Source organism: Acipenser ruthenus, chromosome 34, assembly GCF_902713425.1.
Source record: "Acipenser ruthenus chromosome 34, fAciRut3.2 maternal haplotype, whole genome shotgun sequence".
Lineage (NCBI taxonomy): Eukaryota > Metazoa > Chordata > Actinopteri > Acipenseriformes > Acipenseridae > Acipenser > Acipenser ruthenus.
Window position 1 is genome coordinate 7,187,351 of NC_081222.1, and position 25,427 is coordinate 7,212,777.

At 40.1% G+C, this 25,427-nt stretch overlaps 1 protein-coding gene across 1 annotated transcript in view; it reads right to left on the reverse strand.

Annotated features, from left to right (window-relative positions):
• LOC117402131 (adhesion G protein-coupled receptor E3-like) overlaps positions 1–25,091 on the reverse strand; it is a 48,198-nt gene extending 23,107 nt beyond the window's left edge. Inside the window, exons 1-5 of the mRNA XM_034910469.2 lie at positions 25,021–25,091; positions 15,370–15,459; positions 14,229–14,437; positions 4,180–4,354; positions 1,627–1,773 (exon numbers count right to left, since the gene is read on the reverse strand). Of these exons, the coding sequence (XP_034766360.1) occupies positions 1,627–1,773; positions 4,180–4,354; positions 14,229–14,437; positions 15,370–15,459; positions 25,021–25,042 (643 nt within the window). The 5' untranslated portion in view covers positions 25,043–25,091. The remainder of the gene's footprint in view (positions 1–1,626; positions 1,774–4,179; positions 4,355–14,228; positions 14,438–15,369; positions 15,460–25,020) is intronic.
• Positions 25,092–25,427: the final 336 nt, after the last annotated feature.

The following is a 25,427-nucleotide window of genomic DNA, read 5'->3' on the forward strand; positions in this document are numbered from 1 at the left end:
GATTACTGTGGTGCAGAATCAAACTTAGTATGAGAATGATAAGAGTGTGTTTCCTGGCGGCAGTGTAATGGGTGGACCACTAGATGTCACAAGTTCCCGCATGTATACACGCCGACAAAAAAAACACAGCTGCTTTCCTTAACGAATTAAGGATAATAGTTAATTGGTTAACTGCTTGTTAAAGTTAATGACACCTTGATAGAAATGGCTTAGCCGATAGCTTGTGATGGGGGGTATAGAGGCGTAAGGAAGCAGAAGTAACAAAACGAAACCAAAACTCGAGTAAGAGATCTAGTGTTTGTTCCACATACAGTACTGTTAGTTAGAGCTCCAGCTGAGAGCTAGGATTATTTGGTTTGTTTTATTAGTGGTTATTTCGCCACCGCATTGTAAGAAAAATAAAACCAACACCAGTTTAAAACTGTAAATCAAGACTCCAGCCTGATAATTTACACTGTCCTCGGCCACTCTGTTGCATTACAGTTAGCAAAAGCGTGCCATCAGCAGTTTAAATACAGTATACAGATGTCAATGGTGCTCAATTACTAAGGACAATACATCAAAACAAGTCCTCATGGGTAAGCAGCTTGTTATACGATCATGGTTATGACGTATGCTTACTCAAGGCTGCAGAATCCTATTTTACTACAGTATACTTGAGAAGTGATCGTCTCGTGAGGGTGCCTAGTTTAACTGCCGTGCGGTGTTACGTGTAATGGACTTTGAATTAAAATGACATTACAGTACAGTATTTTACTGTCAGGACGACCACTACATTTAAACATCTATGGCTTATTAATTTTCTGTTGCGATGCAAATCTCACAGTTTTTCATAAAACGGAGATGCAAAGCTCTGCAATCCCCCCCCACCCCCTCCTCACCGCGCCGCGCCGCGCCGTCTACATGCATATCACACAATAACACTGTATGTATTCAATGAACGTGTATTCACTTTATTGAAACACACTTTCGCTAACAGAGAACACAAAAAACATACCTGCACAATGCAGTGACGCAGTCACGTTTGATTACAAACAGTGCAGTGTTTTCTGCATCATTGCACTATCCATGCTGCATACGTGCCTAATCACGCGAGATGTGATCAAATTCAAATTCAAAAATGGCTTTTATTGGCGGTACACGTCATAGCACTTGATCAAGTACCGTATTACATGTAGTCAGTTTGCCCCAAAATGATTCTTATAAGCGGATTGCTTGATTCTAACAAGCAGATTATTTTACATTGGTTGGTATAGGAATGATTTGGTCCCAGTGGTTTTGATCACTATATGCGGTTGATTTTTATATCAGCGATTCTTATAAACGGACTGCACTGTACAACAACTTTTGTTTCAGTAATAGGCATTATACAAATCAAAAGATCAAATTTTGCATGTGAGTGACATTTAATGTATGATTTATAGTATTCACACATTGTCAAACGGTTTTTGTTACAGAGAAAAAAATGAATAAACATCTGATTGCCTCCCGGCAAACCTTCAAGGTTTAGAACTAGCTTTGAATTCCTGGCTAGCAAACGAACCTTCGAACCTTTGAACACAGCCCTAGTGGGAAGCGTATTCTGCTCTAGTAAACTCCAGTGAAAGGTGTCTTCTATTTACGTACCTTCACACCGTGTTTGATTGAGTATCCATCTCAATCCAGTATTAGGAAATAATCCAGGATTACAGGAGCAGGTGTAGCTTCTGACAGTGTTGGTACATTGTGCATTCGGACCACAGAGCCAGGGGGTTTGGGCGCACTCATCAATGTCTGCATGAAAACGCATTTGTAATTTCAGTTAGTATCCACTTTGTGTTTCCACTCACAATACTCTCATTGTGCAGTCAGTTTTCCATAGATGAAGGTCTAGTGTACAGCTGTGTTACCAAGCATCATTATACAGCACAATAGTGGTTAAAAGATAGTGTCAAATATTAATATTTCATGCAATATTACTATTAGCGTCATCTTCACTGTCCTGTGTGACTTCTGTGGAAACTAAACCGAAGGAGACAGTCGCACGTGTGCAGTTTGTTGATTCGTCCAGTATTAAATGCTTTGTTAGTTAGGATTAAGTTAAAGGTTATGGGTTAGGATATGATCCTGTGGATGCTTCTGCAGTATTTGGTTCTGGACAAATGGGACACACTTGTGGCGTCTGTTTTAATGCAAATTTATGAACGAGAGGAGGCCATTCAGCCAATCTAACCTTGTCCGGTTCCTAGTAGCTGAATGATCTCAAAACTTTGTCAAGTTGGGTCTTAAAGGATCCAAGGGATTCTGCGTCAACAACATGACGAGGTAACCCATTCCAACCCTCACCACTCTCTGGTTGAAGTATACTTTAGTGACCTAAGTCTATCTCCACTTAATTTCCAATTGTGTCCTCTGGTCCTGGTTTCTGTATTGTGCTTAAAGTATTGGATAGGGTTAACACCTTTTAAGATTTTAAAGACTTCAATCATGCCCCCCTTAAGTCTTCTTTGTACCTGAAATGTAGTTTAAAACCCCACCTCCTATTTCATTAGCATTGACTGCTATGAATGTCATTTTTTGTATTGGAAGAGATTTGAATGTGATTTGTACTTGATCATATCAGGGAGCTTGAAACATCTGCGTCCATACGCATACATGTGGTGCATGTATCAATTCTCATTAAAAGAATGTCCAGAGATTTGTACGTCAAATAAATAAACAAACAAACAAATAATAATATTTGTATTTGCTTGCGATTGTAAGTCGCCCTGGATAAGGGCGTCTGCTAAGAAATAAATAATAATAATAATAATAATAAAGGATTTGTTTTACTCTTTGGCAAATATCAGAAAGAGCTTCATTTTTGGATATTTTCTCTCTTTTTAAGATCTGCGCTTGAGAGTGGTGACACAGTGGTGGATCTAATGCAATGATAGTGTATCTGCAGGATAACTGAGCGTGGTGCTTCTTGTGCTTGTTGTGGGCATACAGTATTTCACTGTATTTTTCCCATCCGTCTGATAGAAACAAGTTTGCTGGCTGTGACAGGATGGAAGCCCTGCATATGTAAATAATGTGTGTTTGCATATATTGTGTGTAACTAAAGATGGATTATTTTGTATTTGAGTTTGGCAGGGATTGGGTTAATTCCATTCCTGACACATCCACGTGGGGAATGTGGCTGGGTCTTGATGGTCCAAAAGAATGTGGAAAGATTAACTGCTACTGGACACCACCTGTAATGGAACTTTTTTGAGAGAATCGTAGAATACAGCTTGTAAAGTCTGCATCATTAATACGGTCAGAGGTTAAAACTAAGTGGCACTGAAACCGTTAATGTCCATTGGACACTTCCTGTAATGGAACTTTATTTGAACTGTTTCAAAGCATGTGGTCTGTATCATTGACATGGCCCCAGTTAGAACAGTGTGGCAGTGAACGGGTTAGTTTTTACTGGACAACAAGGATAATGGGACTAAGAAAACCAAAGAATTATTAACCCTTTAAGAACCGTATTCATGTAAACATGATCATACGGAAGTGTCATTCTGGACCTGTGATCGGGTAAACACAGTAAATAGCACACTTCATTTATTTGATGGGCCACCATACTTTGCAGTGCAGGTTGTAAACACATATTATTGGATAGGGGCGGGATTGCATTTCACTGCCTGATTTGTTTGTTTTTTCGTGTGACGTCACTGAGACGGACATTTGATTTTTAAAGGCAGTTTACAACAGCACGCAGAAACAAAACAGCCCAGGAACTTGTTTAAAAAAACAGGAAACACTGTAAATCCAATGCATTTGACTTATAATTATATTAGAACATTTATTCTGGCTCATGTGTTTTAATATATATACTGTATATGTTACAACATTTATACATATCAAGGAACGAGTGGATATAAGCAGATAATGTTTCATGAACTATCAGGTACGTTTTTTTGTTGTTTTTGTTGTTTTTGCAACACAGAGCAGAGAGGGATAGAAATACACTGTCACATACAGTAAGCATGATCAATAATTATAGGCGGAAACAACAGCAGAGATATTTCAGAACACAGACAGGGATTATATTTAGAACATGTAGAAATACAGCTGTATGACACATCCCTTAACAGAGGCTGGCAGTGCTTATGGGCACACTGTGTATAATACATGCACTCAACTGAGCTGAAAGAGAACAGAGCTCCTTACCTGTATAGCAAAAGAAGGGGAAGCGGTTGCTGCAATTCACATCTGCCCATTGACCCTTCACTAAGTAAAGCATGATTACACAGTTGGCGTCATTCACTTCTTCCCGCATCCTTGGGCTCCCTTTTTGCCAGTGCAGAAATGATGAAATCCCTCCGTCAGACCACTTCCAGGGTGTCTGTTTAAAAAAGCAACAGCAGGTTTAAGAGGTGGTGAAGGTGGCTTCTCCGCCCCCTGATCCTGGTGCCCCTCCAGCTAAGCTGTGTATTGGAATTATTATCTGTTAGGATCCCAAGCCGAAATACGACTCCATGGCCATTGGGTCGACCCTATTGACTTGGGGTTAATTGACATTTTTAGAAAGCAAAAATCTTTTCGTGTTGGCTTGGGGTTGTCTTGCGAATGATCCCATCACAACACAAACAATTCACTTTATTCAGAAAATCATGTCGAAGTGAGACTACTCTGAATTACCAATCTGAATCTTCGTCCCTTTGTGTAAAAGTGAAACTAGTGAAATACAGTCTTCTAGCACTACAGCCATCTCAAGCACTATCAGTTAGTTACCATGAGGGGGTGTAACTGAATGAGCAGCGATGACTTCTGGAAATGATGCTACTGAAGATACGTTTTTGTTGCTGTGCCTGACTATTTTGACGTGATTAATGCTGCTCTCGTTAAAGTGGGCCACAAGATAATGCGATGCATGAAAAAAGAACTGAACCAAAAATATGCAAATGTCACCAGGGCTGTTTTGGAGATTTATTTACACATGTGTAAAGAATGCCAACTAAAAAAGCAACATGCTAAGAAAGGGCAAGTAGTGAAGCCTATGTTTTTCTGATGTATGAATTCCTACTGCCAGGTACATCATATCGACATGCAGACAGAAAGGCATAGAAAATTCTCTTACATTTTAAACTATCAAGACCACCTGACAAAATTCAGCTTTCTCCGTTCTTTGAAAACCAAGTGAGCTGAAGAAGTAGCTTATGTAATCATTGATATTTTTAACATAATTGGGGCACCTTGCAGACTTCAAAGTAACAATGGTCAGGAACCTGCCAATAAAATAATTGAAAATCTAATAGAAGTGTGGCCTGAAGTAAAGATCGCCACAGTAGAACAGGCAAACCAGGATGTCAGAGACAGGCGCCGCAGGGATGAATCAGAACACTGTGTAGACGGCTTGCGTTTTGTTCAGCTTCAGAAAGATAGTGGTAATCACACTGGAATATAGCAATCTCCATATCAGGTTATGTTTGGGACCAGAGCTAGGGTTGGTTTCGCAGATGCAGAAATCTTGACATCGAGGAAGACTTGGAAAATGTCCTTCCATCTACCACTCGGAAGTAGGGAATTTGAGTTAGAGGGGGTTTTATTTTATTTTGATTTGTTGTTTTCCTTCAAAAACAATAAGGCTTTTAGTTTTCTAGTTTTTAACTTTTTCGGACTAGTTGTGGACAAAATTGCCATGTCATCTGTGCTGTTCAGGAACAGGAGGAGGAAGAGTTTGGATCTCAGGTTCTCTGTGACTGGTGTAGCAAGAAACAAGTATACAGGGTTCCCAGAAGCAGCAAAGAGAGCACCATGACATCCAACAATAACAAGAAGTTCAAGCTTGCAAAAAGAGGTGGACTGTCACAGTCAGAATCCCAGATGTGGACCGAGGTAGAGGTGACCCACGAAATGTCATGGCTGTGGTCCTCCAGGAAAAAGTTGGAAGGAGAACCGTTTCTCGCAGGGATTGTTATCTAACTCTAAATGTCATGGTAGCTCAACGACCTGCTGGAAAGTAACATTTCTGCCTCTTGTTACTATAAGTATTTAAATTGTTTTCTTTAATTTAGAACATTTTTATTAAGTTGATAACATGGCAATAAAGGCATTCATTCAGCTTTACCGTCTAAGAAAATAAACAGGGTCTATGGGTAGAATTGTATATAGTTTAAAAAAATATAGTTTTTGTGTAAGATTTATAATTGAGTGTTTAAAGTTGTGGATGAACATATGCTAAATAAAATATGTTCCTTTCTTAAAGTAAGTTAGCTTTCATTTCTCTTCATACAGGAACGTCTTCAGTTTCAAACAATATTAATGTAGTATTTTGATGCAGAGGTATTCAATTACATTCACTGGAGGGCCAGATAAGGCAATGTCCAAATCTTGGGGGGCCACGAGGCACTCATGATGTGCAATGATACGATTGAAATTATACGATTTCTGATTGGCATTTAATAATACATATACAAAGCACATATATTTATCACTGTAATACTATTAAAACTACATGCTAGTAATCTTAATTTTATTAAAACTATTCAATTAAAATGGACATCTAATTCCCTTTCTTTTTCTCTAAAATTTTGACACTCGCACACACCGGCTTTGTTTTTGAAAAATTACTGTGCAACAAGCATGCAAGTGAAGGATTGAAAGCACAGCAATCAGTGGCGGTGGCATGGCAAATTCACCATGACAATGGTGCCGGACTTTCCATGATGAGGGGGAGGGGAGGGGACGGGGGGGGGACGACTGAACAGAGAATTGTGGGGGCTGCACCCCACTTTGTGTGGCACGCGTAAATACATTCAAATTTTCCTTGTCAGAAGTGGACCAGGGTGAACAGCAAGCATTTAAACAAGCCTTAAGGAAAGATAGAAGTTACAGGAGAGGAGTCATTATTTGAAGTTAAATAATAATAGTAAACTGTAAAACAAATATTCCCAGTTAGGTTATGGAGTGTACTGACACAAATGGGAATGAATGTGCATACCGAGCGTGTGACTAAACTAAAGTTTATTGATTGAGGGCAGCTTACATACAGAGTGAGTTGTAAACAAGGAAGGAGAAGGGTTATTACCAGATAAAGTGCAGTGATCATTTGTTCCTGTAAATGTCGCTTGTTAGGGGACGCAAATACCCTGTAGATAGCGGCGACCTTGTATCTGCAACAAATTTGTAATGAAGGGCAGCTGACCAAGGCCCCCAACTATTTTTACAAAACCTTGCCTTCTTCTTCCTGAACACAATTAAAAATTTAAAAAAATGAAAAAGCATGGCCACAGGACTGAATTTATCACTGCTGTGCACTACGTTCTGTGCAGCTGGATGTCTTTGAGATCTGTGCAGTTTGTGTCATTGTGACAGAGATCGAATGATTCTTAGTGTTAGATCTCCTTCCCAACCTGTGAGGGTGCTGAGTAAAGGGAACAGAGTACCGTGGACTAGATGGCCCGACAGTTCATTCCCAGGGTTTGGCAGAAATCGGCCATCTAGAAAGGGGATTGAGCTACAGTACACTAAATCATTGACCCAGAAGGTTAACGGTGGGGCATCCGCGGATTGGAGGAGCGAGTGCGCTCGTTAACCAAGGGGTCATGGTTGACGGTATGAAAAGGGGACATAGTAAGGTGATCTGCGCCTTTGTGAATGATTAAATCGAACAACCAAAAGGAGAACCGGTGTTGTGATACGTGAGTGTTTTGTTTGTTTTGTTTGTCGCTAACACGAGCCGGAGCTGTCGCCAAAGGCCAGCTCTAAACCCGGATCAACATCACTGCACTTTGTTGTCACGAAAGAACTGAATTCACTACGAGCACTAGAGCACGCACTCTGGACTGGTGTTGGTGTTTGGGTATGTGTTACGTGTGGGTGAACTGAAACGGGACTGTTATTATTTCGGGGCAAACCCACGGATTATGAATAAGCAATACACGCTGCTGTATTGCTTCATTAACATTATTATTGTTTACTGCTGTTAACCATCAGGCATTGGATTATACAATTAAACCTTCATTGCACCTGGATTATAGTTGTTTGTCTGATTATTGATCACCTGCACCTGTACACTGTTAACCACTTTGCGGTCTAAAATTACATATTTTCAAATACAATGGAAAGTGAAAAATATCATAATGAATCTAAAGCTCTGTATTTTTTATTTGAAAATAAGCCATTTTTACGGGAGTTACTTTTAATCATGCTGCATTTTAAGGGCTCATTTTTTTATTAACTGTGAACAAGTAGCTTTCTAATATATGAAATATTTCCTTTTTAGGGGTTAGTAAATATAACTTGAATATTATTATTATATTTAGTGTTGCTGTTTTTCTGTGTTTTTCCCCTTTATGAATTCGAGTGATCCCTGCTAGCCATTTAGTAGTATCAAAAATAGACAACCCGCCTAGCATAATTTTCTCCTGCAAAACGTAATTTTAAAAAGCCCAATTTTGCGCAAAAAACGTCCAGTTGGAAGCACTGCAGCTGACATCCCACGGGCCAGACGGAAGGCTCTAGCAGGCCGGATTTGGCCCTCAGGATGCTGATTGAAGAACGCTGGTATAGAGGCTACTTGCTTTACCATTTTGTTTTTGCACTGTTCCTTTTTTGTGTATGTTTATGAATTTGGAATGTTGATATGTGCATGCTTGTAGCAATTAGCTCACTTTTGTAATAAAAATAAATAAATAAATACTGTATTACTTCGAATTAGCGCCGCTGTGTTTATTTTAAACCGTTAAACGGCTGCAGCACTGAAGGCAGCGTTTATTCGAGGGCGGCGTTTATCAGAAATACTATGGCATTTGAACGGTGCAGTGTTTTATTACATGATTTAAGGCATTTTAGAAATGGCGCCATGAGAGCCTCTGATCTGCAGCAATATACTCTTTTGGGAGCTTGAATACAGTACATTTACTGACAGTTAACAAGAGCCTATTAGGTGGGAGTTGAGTGGTCAGGGGAGTACTGTACCAGTGAATCAGGAGTGTGTATTGGTTGCTATTGGGTGGGACAAGTAGAAGAGAGAGAACTGTAGTTGAGTGTGATGCAGTTGTTTTACCTCTGAATATCGGTTTGATTTCTGTTAAAACTAAAATATATCCTACTTGTTTTTTTGTTTTTTTTCTCACTGTAATTTACCTGATTGTTTGTAATTTCTCTGAAACTAAATCTTCTCATAGATAGTAAGCAAGTTATTTTTATATACAGTATTTGTATAGGACTGAGTACAATTCCAATTGAATTAAAAACAAAACAACTAAACCCCCTACAAGAAGATATCTTCAGCCAGCTTTCGGATAGCGCTTAGAGTGACCGGCAAAACTGAGTTTAAGTTTTCACCATCCAAGCTGAGGACGAGGTAAACAGACAGCCCTCATTTTATCCCCTGCTGTGTTGGCACTAAAATCTGCTGGGGAAAAAAAAAGGCGTGAAGGACTGCTGTGCTGTAAGTAGTTCATCTTCGGTTGTCTTTCGGGACTGTACTATAAAATACAATTTGCTTACTAAGGTGTGTGTACATTAGTTTGTATTGCATGCTGGATTGAGGCTGCAGTCTCATCAGGGGCATCACATGTACATAGCCAGAGTTGCAAGTTTCTTTCTTTATTTTTTGAGCAGGGGTAGAAAAAAAATAGCTTTATGTTTCTTTATTGAGAGCGGTGCTAATTCAAAGGCGACGTTAATTCAAAGTAATACGGTGCATACATAAATAAATACATCGGGCGGTTTGATCATTGTATTTAAAAGCGTGGGTCTGCAATGTATTCATTACCGTGTTAAGTTTAAAAAAAAATATATATATTTCCAAAGTAGCCCAGGTTGACACATTTAGAGCTACCCTGGAGATTAATCCAAACTAGTGTCACTTTAACATGAAGGGATGAAAATTCAAATCAGTAATTCAAACTAGTCTCACTTTGACAGGAAGGAATGACAATTCAGACTGGTAATTCAAACTAGTCTCACTTTGACAGGAAGGAATGACAATTCAGACTGGTAATTCAAACTAGTCTCACTTTGACATGAAGGGATGAAAATTCAAATCAGTAATTCAAAGTAGTCTCACTTTGACAGGAAGGAATGACAATTCAGACTGGTAATTCAAACTAGTCTCACTTTGACATGAAGGGATGAAAATTCAAATCAGTAATTCAAAGTAGTCTCACTTTGACAGGAAGGAATGACAATTCAGACTGGTAATTCAAACTAGTCTCACTTTGACATGAAGGGATGAAAATTCAAATCAGTAATTCAAAGTAGTCTCACTTTGACAGGAAGGAATGACAATTCAGACTGGTAATTCAAACTAGTCTCACTTTGACATGAAGGGATGACAATTCAGACTGGTAATTCAAACTAGTCTCACTTTGACAGGAAGGAATGACAATTCAGGTCGGTAATTCAAACTAGTCTCACTTTGACATGAAGGGATGATTTTCTGGTATTGGATGTTCTTTAGATCGGCTTATCAGCTTCGGGTAAAGTGAATTTTCTCCGTCAAGACAACCCCAAGCTGAACATGAAAAGGTTTCAGCTTTATAAAGTCAACCTGATGGAGATGGGGTCGTATTTCGCCTTGGGATCCTAACACATCAATTAGAAAGAGCTGGTCCCTCCATAAGGATTTAGGAGTAAATAGCACGTCATTATGATTAGTATGTTTCTGGCAAGGGATTATCAGTTGCTATTGCTGGTAAATGTAGGGGAAGATGGTAGAGGAGAGGAATTCTCCTCAGGGCTTCATTTTTGAAGTGCTTGCACATGTTTATTCACCTCATTTGAACCTAGCATTTTGTTATGTACCTTCACTTTACCGTAAACAGGAACACTGCCATTAATCCTAACTTTGGGAATGCTTTAACTGCAGCTTCCTGACTCTTTAGGTCTCATTCCTGACACTATCTTGTCACAAACTGTAATTTCACTGTACTTTATCCATCTTTATTTCTCTTTTCTTGTACAAAGAGATTGAACAGCACATAGTGTAGTTATGATTTACCTATTCATACCGGTGATCGGCACATTCAACTACTTTTCAATTGGACCATTTAACTAGATTTAATCACCTGGTTGTGGAGCTAACACCAAACCCTAACACAGAAGAAACCTCACAAATCAAAATAAATAATAACTTTGCTACCTTTTCCAATCACAACTGGATAAATGGTTTTAAAAATATCTCCAAAGTGCAACTTACTTACGGACTGAGGAATATCCGTGTCCCCTGGAAGAATAAACACTCGAGCTGTGATACTGCTGAGCCTGTCACAGTGTAAACACTAGCTGTGTAACTAATGTTACTGAGCCTGTCACAGTGTAAGCACTAGCTGTGTAACTCACGTTACTGAGCCTGTCACAGTGTAAACACTAGCTGTGTAACTCACGTTACTGAGCCTGTCACAGTGTAAACACTAGCTGTGTAACTCATGTTACTGAGCCTGTCACAGTGTAAACACTCTAGAGCCTGTCACCGTGTAAACACTAGCTGTGTAACTCTGAGCCTGTCATAATGTAAACACTCTGGAGCCAGTCACAGTGTAAACATTAGCTGTGTAACTCATGTTACTGAGCCTCTCACAGTGTAAACACTAGCTGTGTAACTCATGTTACTGAGCCTGTCATAGCGTAAACACTAGGTGCGTAACTCATGTTACTGAGCCTGTCACAGTGTAAACACTAGCTGTGTAACTAATTTTACTGAGCCTGTCACAGTGTAAATACTAGGGGTCAATTGCAACGAACTGAAAGCTGCGTACTAACTGGGGATGATCCCGTCATTAGTACGCAGCTCCGTACTAAACTAGTACGCAAGTTAAATACCAATTGCAACGAACTTGGCGGCTGAAGTTAGTCCCCAGCTGCATACTAAAAAAGGTCTCAATTGCAACGAACCCAAAAATAACTGTTGCTGCCCTCTAGAGGATACTAAGTACGGGACTAACTCAGTCTAACTCTTGCTATGGACTAAGAATTTTAGTATCGTACTAAATGCAATAGTGGAAGACATGTGAAAGTCCCAGAATGTACTGGCAGTTTATTTTTGCTGAAATAATAATGTGCGCATATAACATACATATATATATATATATATGTCATCACTATATTTTAAGCATCTGCTTCCTGTACGGGTATTGTAACACAGTGGGTAGAATGTGAGTTAAGTGTTATTTTACGTAGTAGGACCTGGGGGCACATTGAAAAAGAAAATAAACAGCGCTGTTCTCAGGGTGTTTTTAGAAATCATTATCTATGATACTTCTTCGGAATACCACCCCTTCCCTGTTTTGTTCTTGTTGTGGTCCAATGAGAACGGTGTCGAAACAGCCCGTGTGTGTTGACCACGGTTATCCTTTACTCCCTTTAAAACAGCCTGGGCCGCACCGCACGAGCTGCAACTGTCTGTATCATGTATAAATCTAATGTTGTAATCAAAAACAGAATTAGCTTTGCTAGTTTATTTCATGGCATTGCACTTGGTTGAATATTTTATAGGCAGTCCGTCCCTGATATGGAGTATTTTACCATGCATATTCACTGAGTGTACAAAACATTAGGAACACCTTCCTAATATTGAGTAGCACCCCCTTTTGCCCTCAGAACAGCCTCAATTCGTCGGAACATGGACTCTACAAGGTGTCGAAAGCGTTCCACAGGGATGCTGGCCCATGTTGACTCCAATGCTTCACTCAGTTGTGTCAAGTTGGCTGGTAGTGGATCTCTACTCTGAATAGCTCATCCCACAGATGCTCAATTGGATTGAGATCTGGTGACTGGGCAGGCCACTGCAGTAAGCTGAATTCACGGTCATGTTCATGGAACCATTCCTGGACAATCCTAGCCTTGTGGCATGGAGCATTATCCTGCTGAAAAAATCCATTAGCAGATGGATACACTGCTGCCATGAAGGGATGCACCTGATTGGCAATGATGTTCAGATATCCTGTGGCATTCAAACGTTGCTCCACTTTTATTAAGGAGCCCAATGTGTGCCATGAAAACACACCCCACACCATCACACCACCACCACTAGCCTGCAATGTTGACACGCGGCATGATGGATGCATGTACTCATGTGGTTTTCTCCATACCCTAGTCCTCCCATCAGCGTGAAACAGCAAGAACCGGGATTCATCAGACCAGGCAATGTTTTTCCAATCCTCCAGTGTCCAGTGTTTTCCTTCCTTAGCCCACTGCAACTGCAGTTTCTTGTGTTTTGCTGAAAGAAGTGGAACTCTGTTAGGTCGTCGGCTGCCATACCCCATTCGTGTCAAGGTACGACGAGTTGTGCATTCTTTTATGGGTCTTTTGACACAAATGTTGGGTCAGTTGACTAACTGTAGCCCGTCTGTTGCTCTGCACAATTCGTGTCAGCCTCCTTTGGCCTCTTTCATCAATGAGCCGTTTTCGACCACTGGCCTGCCATTGGCTGAATGTCCTTTGGGTGGTGGACCATTCTCGATACACATGGGAAACTGTTGAGCGTGAAAAACCCAGCAGCATTGTAGTTCTTGACACACTCAAACCGGTGCGCCTGGCACCTACTACCATACCCAGTTCAAAGGCACTTACTGTAAATCTTTTGTCTTGCCCATTTACCCTCTGAATGGCACACATACAAAATCCAAGTCTCAATTGTGTCAAGGCTTAAAAATCCTTCTTTAACCTGTCTCCCCTTTATCTACACTGATTGAAGTGGATTTAACAGGTTACATCAATAAGGGATCATAGCTTTCACCTGGATTCACCTCGTCAGTCTATTTCATGGAAAGAGCAGGTGTTCCTAATGTTTTGTACACTCAGTGTATATCTTAAATAAAAAAAAATATTACGTGCACACATTTAAATATATGTTAGAGCCGAATTAATATTTATGTATAAATGTTGGCCTATTTGTAACATTGTAAAAATGATTATTAGCTCATAATATCGTAAAATACATACATTACTGGTACAAATATTTCAAATGTTCTGATTCAAGACATCCCGCCTTGCGTCGTGTCTGACTCCCTTTAAAAGGATAAAGCGGTTCTGATAATGAATGAATGAAAGAATGATTCGGAACCCCCTTCAGTTCCTGTTTGGTAACAACAACAATGCTTGATCCTTAGTACCGTACTAAAGCTGGAGATCAGCTCGTCTCCAACTTTGTTCCGCTTGTTTTTTCGATGCAATTGGTACGAACTCAATTGGTAAACACTAGCTGTGTAACTCATGTTACTGAGCCTGCACCAGCTGCAGTACAGAAGATGACTCTTTTTAATACTAGCCTTCCAGTTGTCACGATGCAGCCCGATCCAGATGCGTCCAGCCGAAGCATTTTCCGTTATATTGTACAGGTGCTCTGCTTCTTCCTTGGTGTACACAGTGACCAGGTCTGTGTAATTGCTTCTGCAATGGTTCTGCGCTTCAGTCCAGGTCTTCGGAGTTGTCACTAAATGGTATTGTGTGGTGTCACAGGAGGGGACTGTACAGAGCGCTGGAAAAAGAAAATACTGCTTAGAAAAGCTGTTCATGTATAGAAAACAAAGGCTACTATTCAAAACATTTCTTCACACAGAGAGTGGTGGGTGTATAGGAATGGACGCCCTCAGATGAGTCGAATGGACTCCTCTCATTCATACATTTTCTTACGTTTTTTTATATTCATGTATTAACTTTCAAATGAACATAAGAAAATGTAATATTTGATGAATCTCTGAAACCCATTAAGAAGCCTGTCTTTCTTTCATTCTTTCCCTTCTGAACCTGTTGTGGATTCTGCTGTAGTCATGGGTCCTTTTACGATGTAATATAAAAAAAGAAACAAAAATTTGTTTCCCTCATAATGTCCTGATGTTGATCTTATTGTGTTTATTTTTATTTTCCCTTTGTCTCCAGCAAAGCCCATTTATACTGTTTCCACACTTCAGCAAAATGAATCCAGGAGTTGAATCTGCAATCAAATCTGGGAGTAGTTAATGCGGCTTTGCTGCCTGTTCTGTTCACACTAGAAACTAATCCCAGATTTGATGCAGTTTATTTTTATGATGCAGTCTATTGATCACTGATGAGCACATTGCTCTTGATTGAAAATATGAATGTGATGATTGTTTACTGCTATCAGATCATGCATTCATCTGTGTTTCTTTTTCTTAAACAGGGAGAGGAGTTTTATTTGTAATGTTTATTGAATGGCATTCTATTAAAATACTAGCTTCCTGATGTTTTTATGGTGTTAGTCTATTTAATAAAAATATCACACTGGTGTTAGTATGCTTAATAAAAATATGCTTTGTGTAATTATTATTTTTTTGTAAGTTAAAATAGATTTCTCTTAAACCTATTTTTTCTCAATTAATTTGCTGGCCACACTCCCCCACAGGTGAAAACAAGAATCAAATGTTTGGAACGTTATTAATTGCAACTCACCAGTACATGAACCATTTGACAAGGTGAATCCAGCTTTACAAGAACTGTCTGCCAAGGAACAGCACCAGAGCAGCAATCCCACAATGATACCTGAAGACATGGAAATGGAAAGCACGTTTAGACACACTGCAGCAATATGGATAGCACAAGAGATATGAATTCACACTCTCAGGGAATTCGTGTTCAGTGAATTTGTACTATAAGAAGTCATTTTCAATAAGAAACTGCTACGTTTGTCTGGAGCCATGTAGAAAATGTGGTCAAGCATGCTGGTGTATTGAACCTGATTGGTTTCAGGGTTCAGTTCCTTGTGTGACAGCTTTTACATTTCTGCTGCCATGCTGGGTAAATCACTTCAGTGATTTGAACAAGGAGCTGACTTACATTCTTTTGTAAGTACTAAAAGAAATGTAATTAAATACAACGACAAACATTTCTACTAGAAGTCCTTCTCAGTGTCTTCAGTGTGGAAGTATTGTATCAAACGTTGTTCTGGTGTTGTTTCATCAAGGAGTCTTCTTCTGTTTTGTAAGTGTTACCTGAGGTTTCTATTTGCTCAGTACACCATTGGAGACACTGAGAAAGGGTTGTCATTGAATTTATTACATTTCTTTTAGTATTTATAAATGAAGCACTATTGAGTGTTTATAGTTCTGCATGGTCTTTTCTGTATTACACACAGCACAGATGGGAACAATCTTACCCTTATTAAATTTACTAATATTAAAATAATAGGGATAAGCAAGGTTAAATGTCCCCTCTGCAGAAAAGGAGAGCGCGTCCACGAGAGAACCGCACATAGCAAGCACAAGCCTCCCACACAGACAGTGGCCTGCCACAGAGAACAATCACGCGTGCATTACCTGAGCCCCTTGAAGCCAATGGGAAGCACCATGTCTAGAACTCATTTTAACAATCTTAAATTCATTTTCATTAGCAAAGAGTAAGTAAAAGATACGAGTTCACTTTACAAGCAGTGTGCACCCCGCTACCCAAAATTATATATCTTACTAAAAACAACAACAAAATGTATGTATGATAATACCGATTTCATTCTTATACCACTCCCCGACTCCTGACAAGTAGATACAAACAGGTAAGTGAATAAAAATTCATTTATGGGATAGTTTTTATATCTAGTTATAAAAAGAAAGTTCATAATTTTTTAGTTGCAGTTTCTTTTTTAAAACTACTGTGTGTGGGTAATCGTCAGAGAACCGCATTCTGAATGAGTCATGGAAAAACACAGTCTATTGCTACACAGTCAGAGAGAATTCCGTTTCTCCATCACACTCTCAGCTTCGGAGGCGTGTTTGTGTATCCGAATGGGTACTCGGGACTCCAAGTGACCACAACATGCTGTAACATTTATTTGACAAAGGTTTTGAAGTCCTGAAGTATATGTGTCTTTATTGTGTAATCTATCTGTGAAGAACAAGAAGTTTTACGATTGTGATCATGTCATTTAGGATTCATTAATTGTTATCTGGGCATTTCTGTAGTTTTTGTGACGTATAATACACTCAAATTCAATATTAGGCTAAATTGGTTACTGTAAAATGCAAAAAGCACTGCAGGCAAGCATCCCATTGGTCTCTGAACCTTGGTGTTGTAATAGATGCTTCCCTATCAGCAACCAGAGTGTGGGGGAGCAATTCAAAAAGGCATACAGAGTGCTTGGGTATATAGAGTAGACGACAAATCCAATCCATGATTTTGTTTATTTTCTATTGAATGCTAAACACATGAATAAATAACTATAAAAAGCCTAAAATGCAACAGACTGATTTGTTGCTTGTTAAATAATGAGTTTACATTATTATGCATTCATTATGTTCACAAGGTGGCCCAGTCTATTGTTAAGTGACATAGACAAATGTTCATGCTGTAAGGATTTTAGATGGTATTCTTATATGAATTACATGGAGAACCACCACATTGTGTGCAAATCCTCAATTCACCATCAAGTGACTGTAGTAAATACTGAAGAAACAGGCAACACTACCTCTAAACACAGCTACGGGCTGAAACGGATGCTGAAACACTATAGCTATTAATAATAGGGTCAGCATGTAACTGCTTTTTGATTCAGTTTGTTTTCTTACATTACATTTTTAGCTGTTACTCATAATCTGCCTATGTGTATTCAGCTGATATTAGATATAGCCTTGTGGCAGGGCAGAAGAGAGCCCTCTCTGTAAAGAGGGGCCGGAAAGAAAGGCCCTGCTTGTGATAAATGTATTGTGAGGTGTGTTTAATATGATTTGTGATTTAAATGTATTATTGTGGGTTGATTTAAAAGTAATGGTTTATTGTTATTATTGTTATATTATTACGTCACCACTTGAGCCAACCGGTCACAAGCCTACATCAGTGTTTTTTATAGAAGGCCATCCGGGTCAAAAATGCATTATTTAGTACACTTTCTCATTTGACTTTGGTACATGTTGTAATTATAATTACTATGTGTACTCATTTGGCCAATCAGATGGCTGAAAATGAAATGAGAACCAATTAATTAAAAGAAAATAGTATGTGTAATAAATTATCCAATTAAAAGTCGCCTTGCATCTGCCATTCCCGCCCAATTTGTGATGGTATATGGAATTGGCATTGGGTAAAGTCTAGTGAAAGATGGTGTAGACATGGCATTCTGCATAAAGTATTATTATGTATTTGCTTCTAGTTTTCATTTCTATTATAAAGTTGATAGTTGAAAAAGTTTAGTATTTTCATATTTTGATAAGGCTAACAACAGATGTAACACAAGAAGTAAAGACTTAGCAGTTTCCCTTTTCCTCCCTCAAAAGCTAGACATATGCAGCTTCCCGAACCGTGATGTCTGGGCACACAGCCAGAGTTGACATGTGTTTAACCAAGATGTACAGAGAGAAGGAAAGCAAGCCTATGTCTGCAGCATAAATGTGAAAACTGATTACCGCAGAGAACAAACCAGTTTAAACTAGCTTTTTCAGCTATAGAATGAGTGCATTAGGTTTTCTTAAGTTCATAAATGTATAATTGTGACGTGTGATAGAATATTCTAGAGGTTTTGGGCAAATTCCCCCCCTGAAGCTGAAGGTGTGTATTAACAGGGTGGATCAATACTGATTGGAAAAGAGTAAGGGAAATAGGAGGGGAAATGCTAAAATATTATTTAAGTATTTAGCATAATGTTTCTGTTTGAATCGTCAGTCACTTCCTTTGACTCCACATGACGTCTGTGTTGTAATGCAAACGTATGCATTAGGCCATGCTGTGACCTGCGCGTCTTTGCTTGCTTGTATCTAATGTTTATACAATTGTATTTACTATATTTCTTTTGTGCATATCAATTATTTTTAATAAATCATTTGTTGATTTACTCTCCCTACAATGGATAGACCCGGAACCTCCGAGACGAGCATCAACCGGCAGTTTCAGAGTCTTAGGAATCGTTTTAATTCAGCGGTAACCCCACTATAACTAATATGTAATTTTAAACAAGTGTTGAAAGATCTGACATTGAATCTAATATTAGCTACAGTAACTCAATATTTTGGTGTAAAACTGAAATAAATATAATTAGAAAATAAAAAACGATTGTGCACATCGTTAATACAAACTGAACCGTGTCACGATCAACAATGTCTGTCTCAAGAAGTCGGCAGCACTCCGCAAAGCTATATTTGCACCGTAGAAGAATATCTCTCTCTGCCATGATTTGCAATTTTCTTTATTCTTGATTTTTTTTAAAGCACATTTTATGTCTGAAATTGAAAACATTTTATCCTGAAGGTGATTGGCTGCTTACGCTGCATGACCCGCCCCTATGTAGAAAATGCATAGTTAATTTACATTTATTTAGAACGCGTATTTTTTTATTCTGATTGGACCAAATCAATACGTGTACTAAATATTTGAACACGTACTACTAAATAACATGTTTTTCACCCAGGTGGACTTCCATAGGTTTTCAACCTGTGGTACACGCACTAGTACTGATACGTGACATGCTTGCAAATGGTACGCACTGGCAGGTGTTCTTTATGACGACATGATTCCTTCATGCAACAGACGATAAACCTTCAATCACACCATTGCAATGTATCAATCTGTTTGTACCACCGAATCTCAGAGAAATGAGAAATTATGATGCAGGGCTCCAGACTGCGACTAGAATATTTACAAATTAGACAACAAAAAAGTGTTGACAACTGCTTTTTAGGCACACCAATGCTGCCTCTCCCTTTAAACGCATGAGATAATGTTTATGAAAGCGACATGACGTCACTCTGTATAAAAAAACGCATGGCACATGTTTTAATAAACTGAAGTGCAAGAAGGACGTTAACAATTTGATCGAATATAAATGCTTGTAAATGCAGAGAGGTATTAACACCAGCAGAATAGGAGAACCCCAGTTTCATGCAACAGCAGTGACCAAACAAGTACTGTTGTGTAAAAATGTAGCTTAAAATGAACAGTTGCATTTAAGAAATCTAGAACAAGAACAGCGAAAACAAAAATAAAAATACACTTCAGATTTGTGTGTTGCACACGGGCCATGAACTAAATTTCCTGGAAACTTATAATAAAGAAAATAATTTTGGGCTGTGATGCAGCAAAAATCTGAACAATCAAACCAAAAAAGGAAGTGAAAAGGTTTGTGTATCAAGCTGAAAAAAGTTATTTTTCGTGAACTCCAATAAACTAACAGTCAAATCGTAGAGTGCCTAAATAAAGTTTTGAGTCAACACAAACAGATTTTTATCGTCTGTTGCATCTTGCATCCCAGATATAATAGATGTAGTTACATTGTTTATGGTCAGGAGTTTAAGGATGATTTAATTGTGCAGCAGATTCCCCAGTTAGATGAAGAGCTAACAATATCTCTTCAGCCAAAGAAGCAGGCACAGTAATTTAAGAGTACTGTTACCATAAACAGGGTCAGCTGTTTATTTCTCAAACTGACCATTTTAAGGAATGTGAAAGCAGAACGCACATAAATACTTGGGACTGCTGAGAAAACAAATAAATAAGGAAATTAAAAATGAAATGTACGCCATTCACTAAATTTAGCTCTCAAATTGTGCTAATGAGAATATCTAAAATGTATGACGATGTGCTAGCTGTGGTTTATTTAATATCGTAAATTTAACAGAATTAACTCACTGTGAAACTTGTTTTCACTGAAAAATAAAAGGTAGCATGTAAATCATAAGAGCTGTCTGTATTACATGGCAGATGAAATTTAATGTGAATAAAGTCTTGCACACAGGGCACAAAAAGTACAAGTACAGAATGAACAGTAACGAAATAGAGGAGGCTATGTATGAAAATGACTTGGGGGTAGTAGTGGATGAATCTCTTAAGCCAACCAGACAGTGTGGAGAAGCTATAAAAACGGCAAATAGAATGTTAGATTATATAGCCAAGGCAGTTGAATTCAAATCAAGAGAAGTTATATTAAAATTATACAATGCACTGGTACAACCGCACCTAGAATATTGTGTCCAGTTCTGGTCCCCCATATCATAAGAAAGACATTGAGGCATTGGACAGAGTACAGAGGAGAGCAACACGATTAATTCCAGGATTGAAGGGTGTCATATGAAAGACTAAAAGTGCTTAATCTGTATAGCCTAGAAGAAGGAGAGCCAGAGGTGACTTAATAGATGTATTTAAAATTGGCAAGGGGTTTACAAAGTAACAGCTGAGAATTATTTTTCACAGGTAAGAGAACAGAACCAGGGGTCACAGGTGGAAGCTGAAGAAGGGCATATTCACAACCGAGGGGAGAAGGAGCTTTTTCACAGAAAGGGTGTTGAACCATTGGAACAGGCTGCCGGACAGAGTTGTTGAAGCAGAGACTATGGGATCCTTCAAGAATAGACTGGATGCTGTCATGAATAATACTGTATAACCCTCTCTAACCTTTAGCTAGCCGCCTGGAGGAAGGGCGAACCGTTTAGCCACAAATTCCTAGAGGTTTCATTTCCCCTAATAACCTCTCCTGAGTGTTAACGGACAACGCTTTCATTAAGTGAGCGAGCATGGGTGGGCCGAATGGCCTTTTCTCATTCTCAAATTTCTTATGTTTTTATGGTCTTACATGCTGTCAGATCAGGACTTCACTAACACTGAGCACAGGAGCTGCAGCTAATTCCCATATTATAACTAGTCTGTACACACTTAAAGGTACGATCACCAATTCCATACACAACACTTGCAAAATATTTCAAATATAAACATGCTGAGTTCATTGCAGTCATCAGCTGCATAGATTAACCATTCAGCAGAATGAGGCAACAAACAAGTGAGTACACAACAAACCTGGTTGTAATGGTCTTGGTTTTACAACAGCAGTTTAAGATTGGACATAGTGACTGGTACACCTGGTGGTCCATGCTGGAAACACTGGTACTTGAGATGAATATGTTGAAACCAGGTGTACAGCGACCTTGTGGAGGAGGCCCTAGCATTTTGCGTGTACTGACGACCGCGTCTGAGAGCTAAGGTGGACAGACGGTTCCGTTCAGGGGCCAGACCCACAGTTGGAGTCTGCCCGGTTCTGGGTGCCAGAGAGTACCTCTCGCCTGACTGAGGAGATCCATGCGCAGCGGGATCCCCTAGGGCTGGCCTTGTACAGCTAGCAAAGGTTTGCAAACCAGATTGTCCTGGGCCATCTGGGGGCCACCAAGAGAACCGCCTCAATGGTGGAGGGAGAACCACAGGGGGCAGTGAGTCGTCTCTGCCGTGGCAAAGAGATCTACTCGGGCCCTCCCGAAACCGTTCCCAAATTCGCTCTACCACCTGATGGTGAAATCGCCATTCTGACGGGTGAGGACCCTCCCTGGAGAGGAGGTCCACAGCCCAATTCACCACTCCAGGGAGATGAACAGCCTGGAGGGATAGCAAGTGCCTCTTTACCTAGGTCAGTAGTTGAAAGGCTATGTGGTGCAACCCCAGGGACCGAAGTCCCTGGCGGTTGACATATGCTACTACTGACATGTTGTCCGTGCAGACAAGGACATGTCTCCTCTGGAGCACTGGGAGGAAATGCTGTCTTTTTTATGATTGTAGCCAAAAGGCATTGAGCCAGGCTTGGATCGGGCGCATGTGGAGTAACTCCTGTTGGATGGCTGATGAAGCTGCGGCCATCAGACCCAATAGTTTCTGACACAACACCAATTGTACTGTGAATCCCTGGTGACCATCTGGTACCTCCTCTCCCTCAAGAACCCGTTGAGGTGTCAGGATGGGGCGAAGGCACTAGATAGTATCTTTTTTTGGCACTAGATAGTATCTCGAGTAGATTCTGCGTTCTACGAGGCGAATGGCTTGCTTGAGAATAATGTTTTTACTTCATGTGGAACTGCAGCGCGTGTACGGTGGCGAGCACCCAAGAGTCTGAGGTGCAATTGTGCCAGTATGTGCCAAAGCTGTCTGCGCACCACTACGAGACCCACCAGGCTTCTACCCAGGGCTTGCCCTTGGAAGCCTGAAATTTGTAGCAGCGTACCTGAGACCAAGCGCAGCTCTGAGGCTACCAGTTCAGGGAGGAGCACCCATCGCAGGATGCCATCCAGGTACGCCGTTAGGAGACCTGCTGTGTTGGCCAGGCGCGTTATCTGTGCTTCGGCTGCGTACACTTTTTTAATGTGGGCCTCTGTGATCCTGGATTGGCCATTATGGCATACAGGGTCCTTGGACAGACCTCCTACAGGATGGGCTCGCACCAGGGCCGCTGTGGTGGAATCCACCGGCAGGAATTGCGCTAGTCCCAGCGCCCCCATGTTTGAGACACTTGGCGCTGAGGTCTGTCGGTGTCAGGAAGACTGTACCAGGAACACCGGAAAAGACTGGGGGGTCGAAGCTTGCGCCAATCTGAATACAGAGTGGTGTTGTTCAGGCACTGCCTTCCAGGGAACCTGGAGGAAATTGGAGGCTCGCTCCTTAAGCGCTCAAACCGAGCTCGATGGAGGGGTAACACCAGTCTCCGAGTCCGGTTACTTCCTGGACCTCAGTCTCCTGCTGCTCTAAAGAGTCCCCATCCCAGGAAGCCGCGATCGGGATTGCGTCCTGTTCCGCCTCACTATGCACATATGCACCGATCCAGGGAGCAAAGCACCAAGGCACCGAAGCACCGAGGCTCTGTGGCACCGAGGCACTGAGGACACCGAGCGTCGGACACCGAAGCACCGAGGCTCTGAGAAAACGAGACATCGAAGAACCGAGGGCACTGAAGGCACCGAGCACTAGGGGCATAAGCACCGAGGTTACTGGGCCGGGTGCATGCAGTCTGGTGGCCGCATGCAGTCACACAACCAATGCTGCTTGCAGCGGTGTGGAGCACTGCCTACAGACAGTATCAGTTTGGACTGGGTGCAGTCACACAACCGGAGCAGCGCAAAGCTTACAGCGACACGGAGCACAGCCTTCAGACAGTATACAGAAAAAAGCAGAAAGAGATTTTTTTTGTTGTTTTTTTAGACCTAAGCACCGAGGTGGGTGGTCAATGTATGCGAGTCTACGCTACAGTGGGCTGTTCAGACCCAGAGGAGGAAGCACACGTTGTATTTTTATTTTATTTTATTTTTTAGAAAAAACAAACACACACACAGCAGAAGCTGAAGGGTAGGGTATACCATTTCTTTTATTTAGGCCACACACACAGAGTGGGCGGGAAAGGTCTACTATCTAAATACAGTGTTTAAACATTAAAAAAATTGGAGTGACCCTGTCATTTTACTTATTTTTAAAGAGAAAATTGCAATGATTGAAGCACTGATGATATTTAGAACTGTTTATATCAAACAGAAATCATTAATTATATTTCACTGTTTTTTGACAGAAAATGTAATTGCAGTTTCTCAAACAATTTTGTTCACAGAAAAACTGAAGTAAACTTAATTAGATTTAGCTCTGTACCTAAAAAAAGAAAACCCTTCAGTCGTAGGTTATGCAGCAGTTCTTTGACAAACATTTCAATGAGAAGTCTTAAAATTATTGAGAAAAACGTCTTACTGTTTAAAACATTTTTGAACCCGTGTGTAGCAGTGTTTTAGGTTTGTATTGCTTTAAAATAGGGTCAAATTTAGTATCTATTTATGAATGTGTTATTAAAGGTTTTTCGATTATTAGTTACTAAGTTACATTAACTTTCTTTAACCACGGTAGTGTTATAGTATTACTTTCTACTGTTGTTGGAACATTTTATAGAAGAGGGTATTTCAATTGCATGTTTTATTAGTATTATAAATAAAAACAAAAACCCTATTATAAAACCCTCAACAACATTGGTGCTCAAATTATGCCAAAGATCCCCTTTTCTCAAGAAATTAGGTAGGCATTTACTTCTATCTTTTTTTGTCAAAGTGTTTGTCTACTTTCCTGATGTTTGGTTTCACAGACCCCGATTAATCTTGGACTACCTCATTTTAATTTAGGTAAAGTAGGGTTAGTGCTGATCTGGAAAGCAGACTAACGTTTCGGCTTGTGCCTTCATCAGAGCACCTGCATGTTGACACACAAACGTGACCTAGCACCTTGAAAATAGCTCTGCTTTCACACCTGATAAAAGCCTGTCCACAATATAGATAGAATGGTTTCCTACCTGCTTTCACACAGTAAAAGCCTGTCTGTTGTACAGAGAGAATGATTTCCTACCTGGTTTGCAGTGAGCCTGCATGTCTGCAGTGTTTTCAGGAGCTGCTTTGCGCACGTCTGCAGGAAACTCTTTTAAGCAACTGGTCTTGTTAATGTGTCCACAGTTTCCTTTTATAATATTGTGCTCAAGTTCTCTGCAGAACAAGGAACTCGATGCAGTCTTAGCATGATTCAGCTATATACAGCATTGTGACAGAGAGCAAATGAATCAGTCAACAATCCTTACCTGTGAGGGCACAGTATAACAGGAACAGTGTGCCCCGGACTGGATGGGTTGACAGTTCATTCCAGGGTCAGTCTTAGCATGAATCAGTTATATACAGCACACATGACTATTTCTCAGATTCATGCAGCCCTGTTATGTGCGACCACTATGGTCTATTTAGTCTGTCTATTTGGTAGGGATA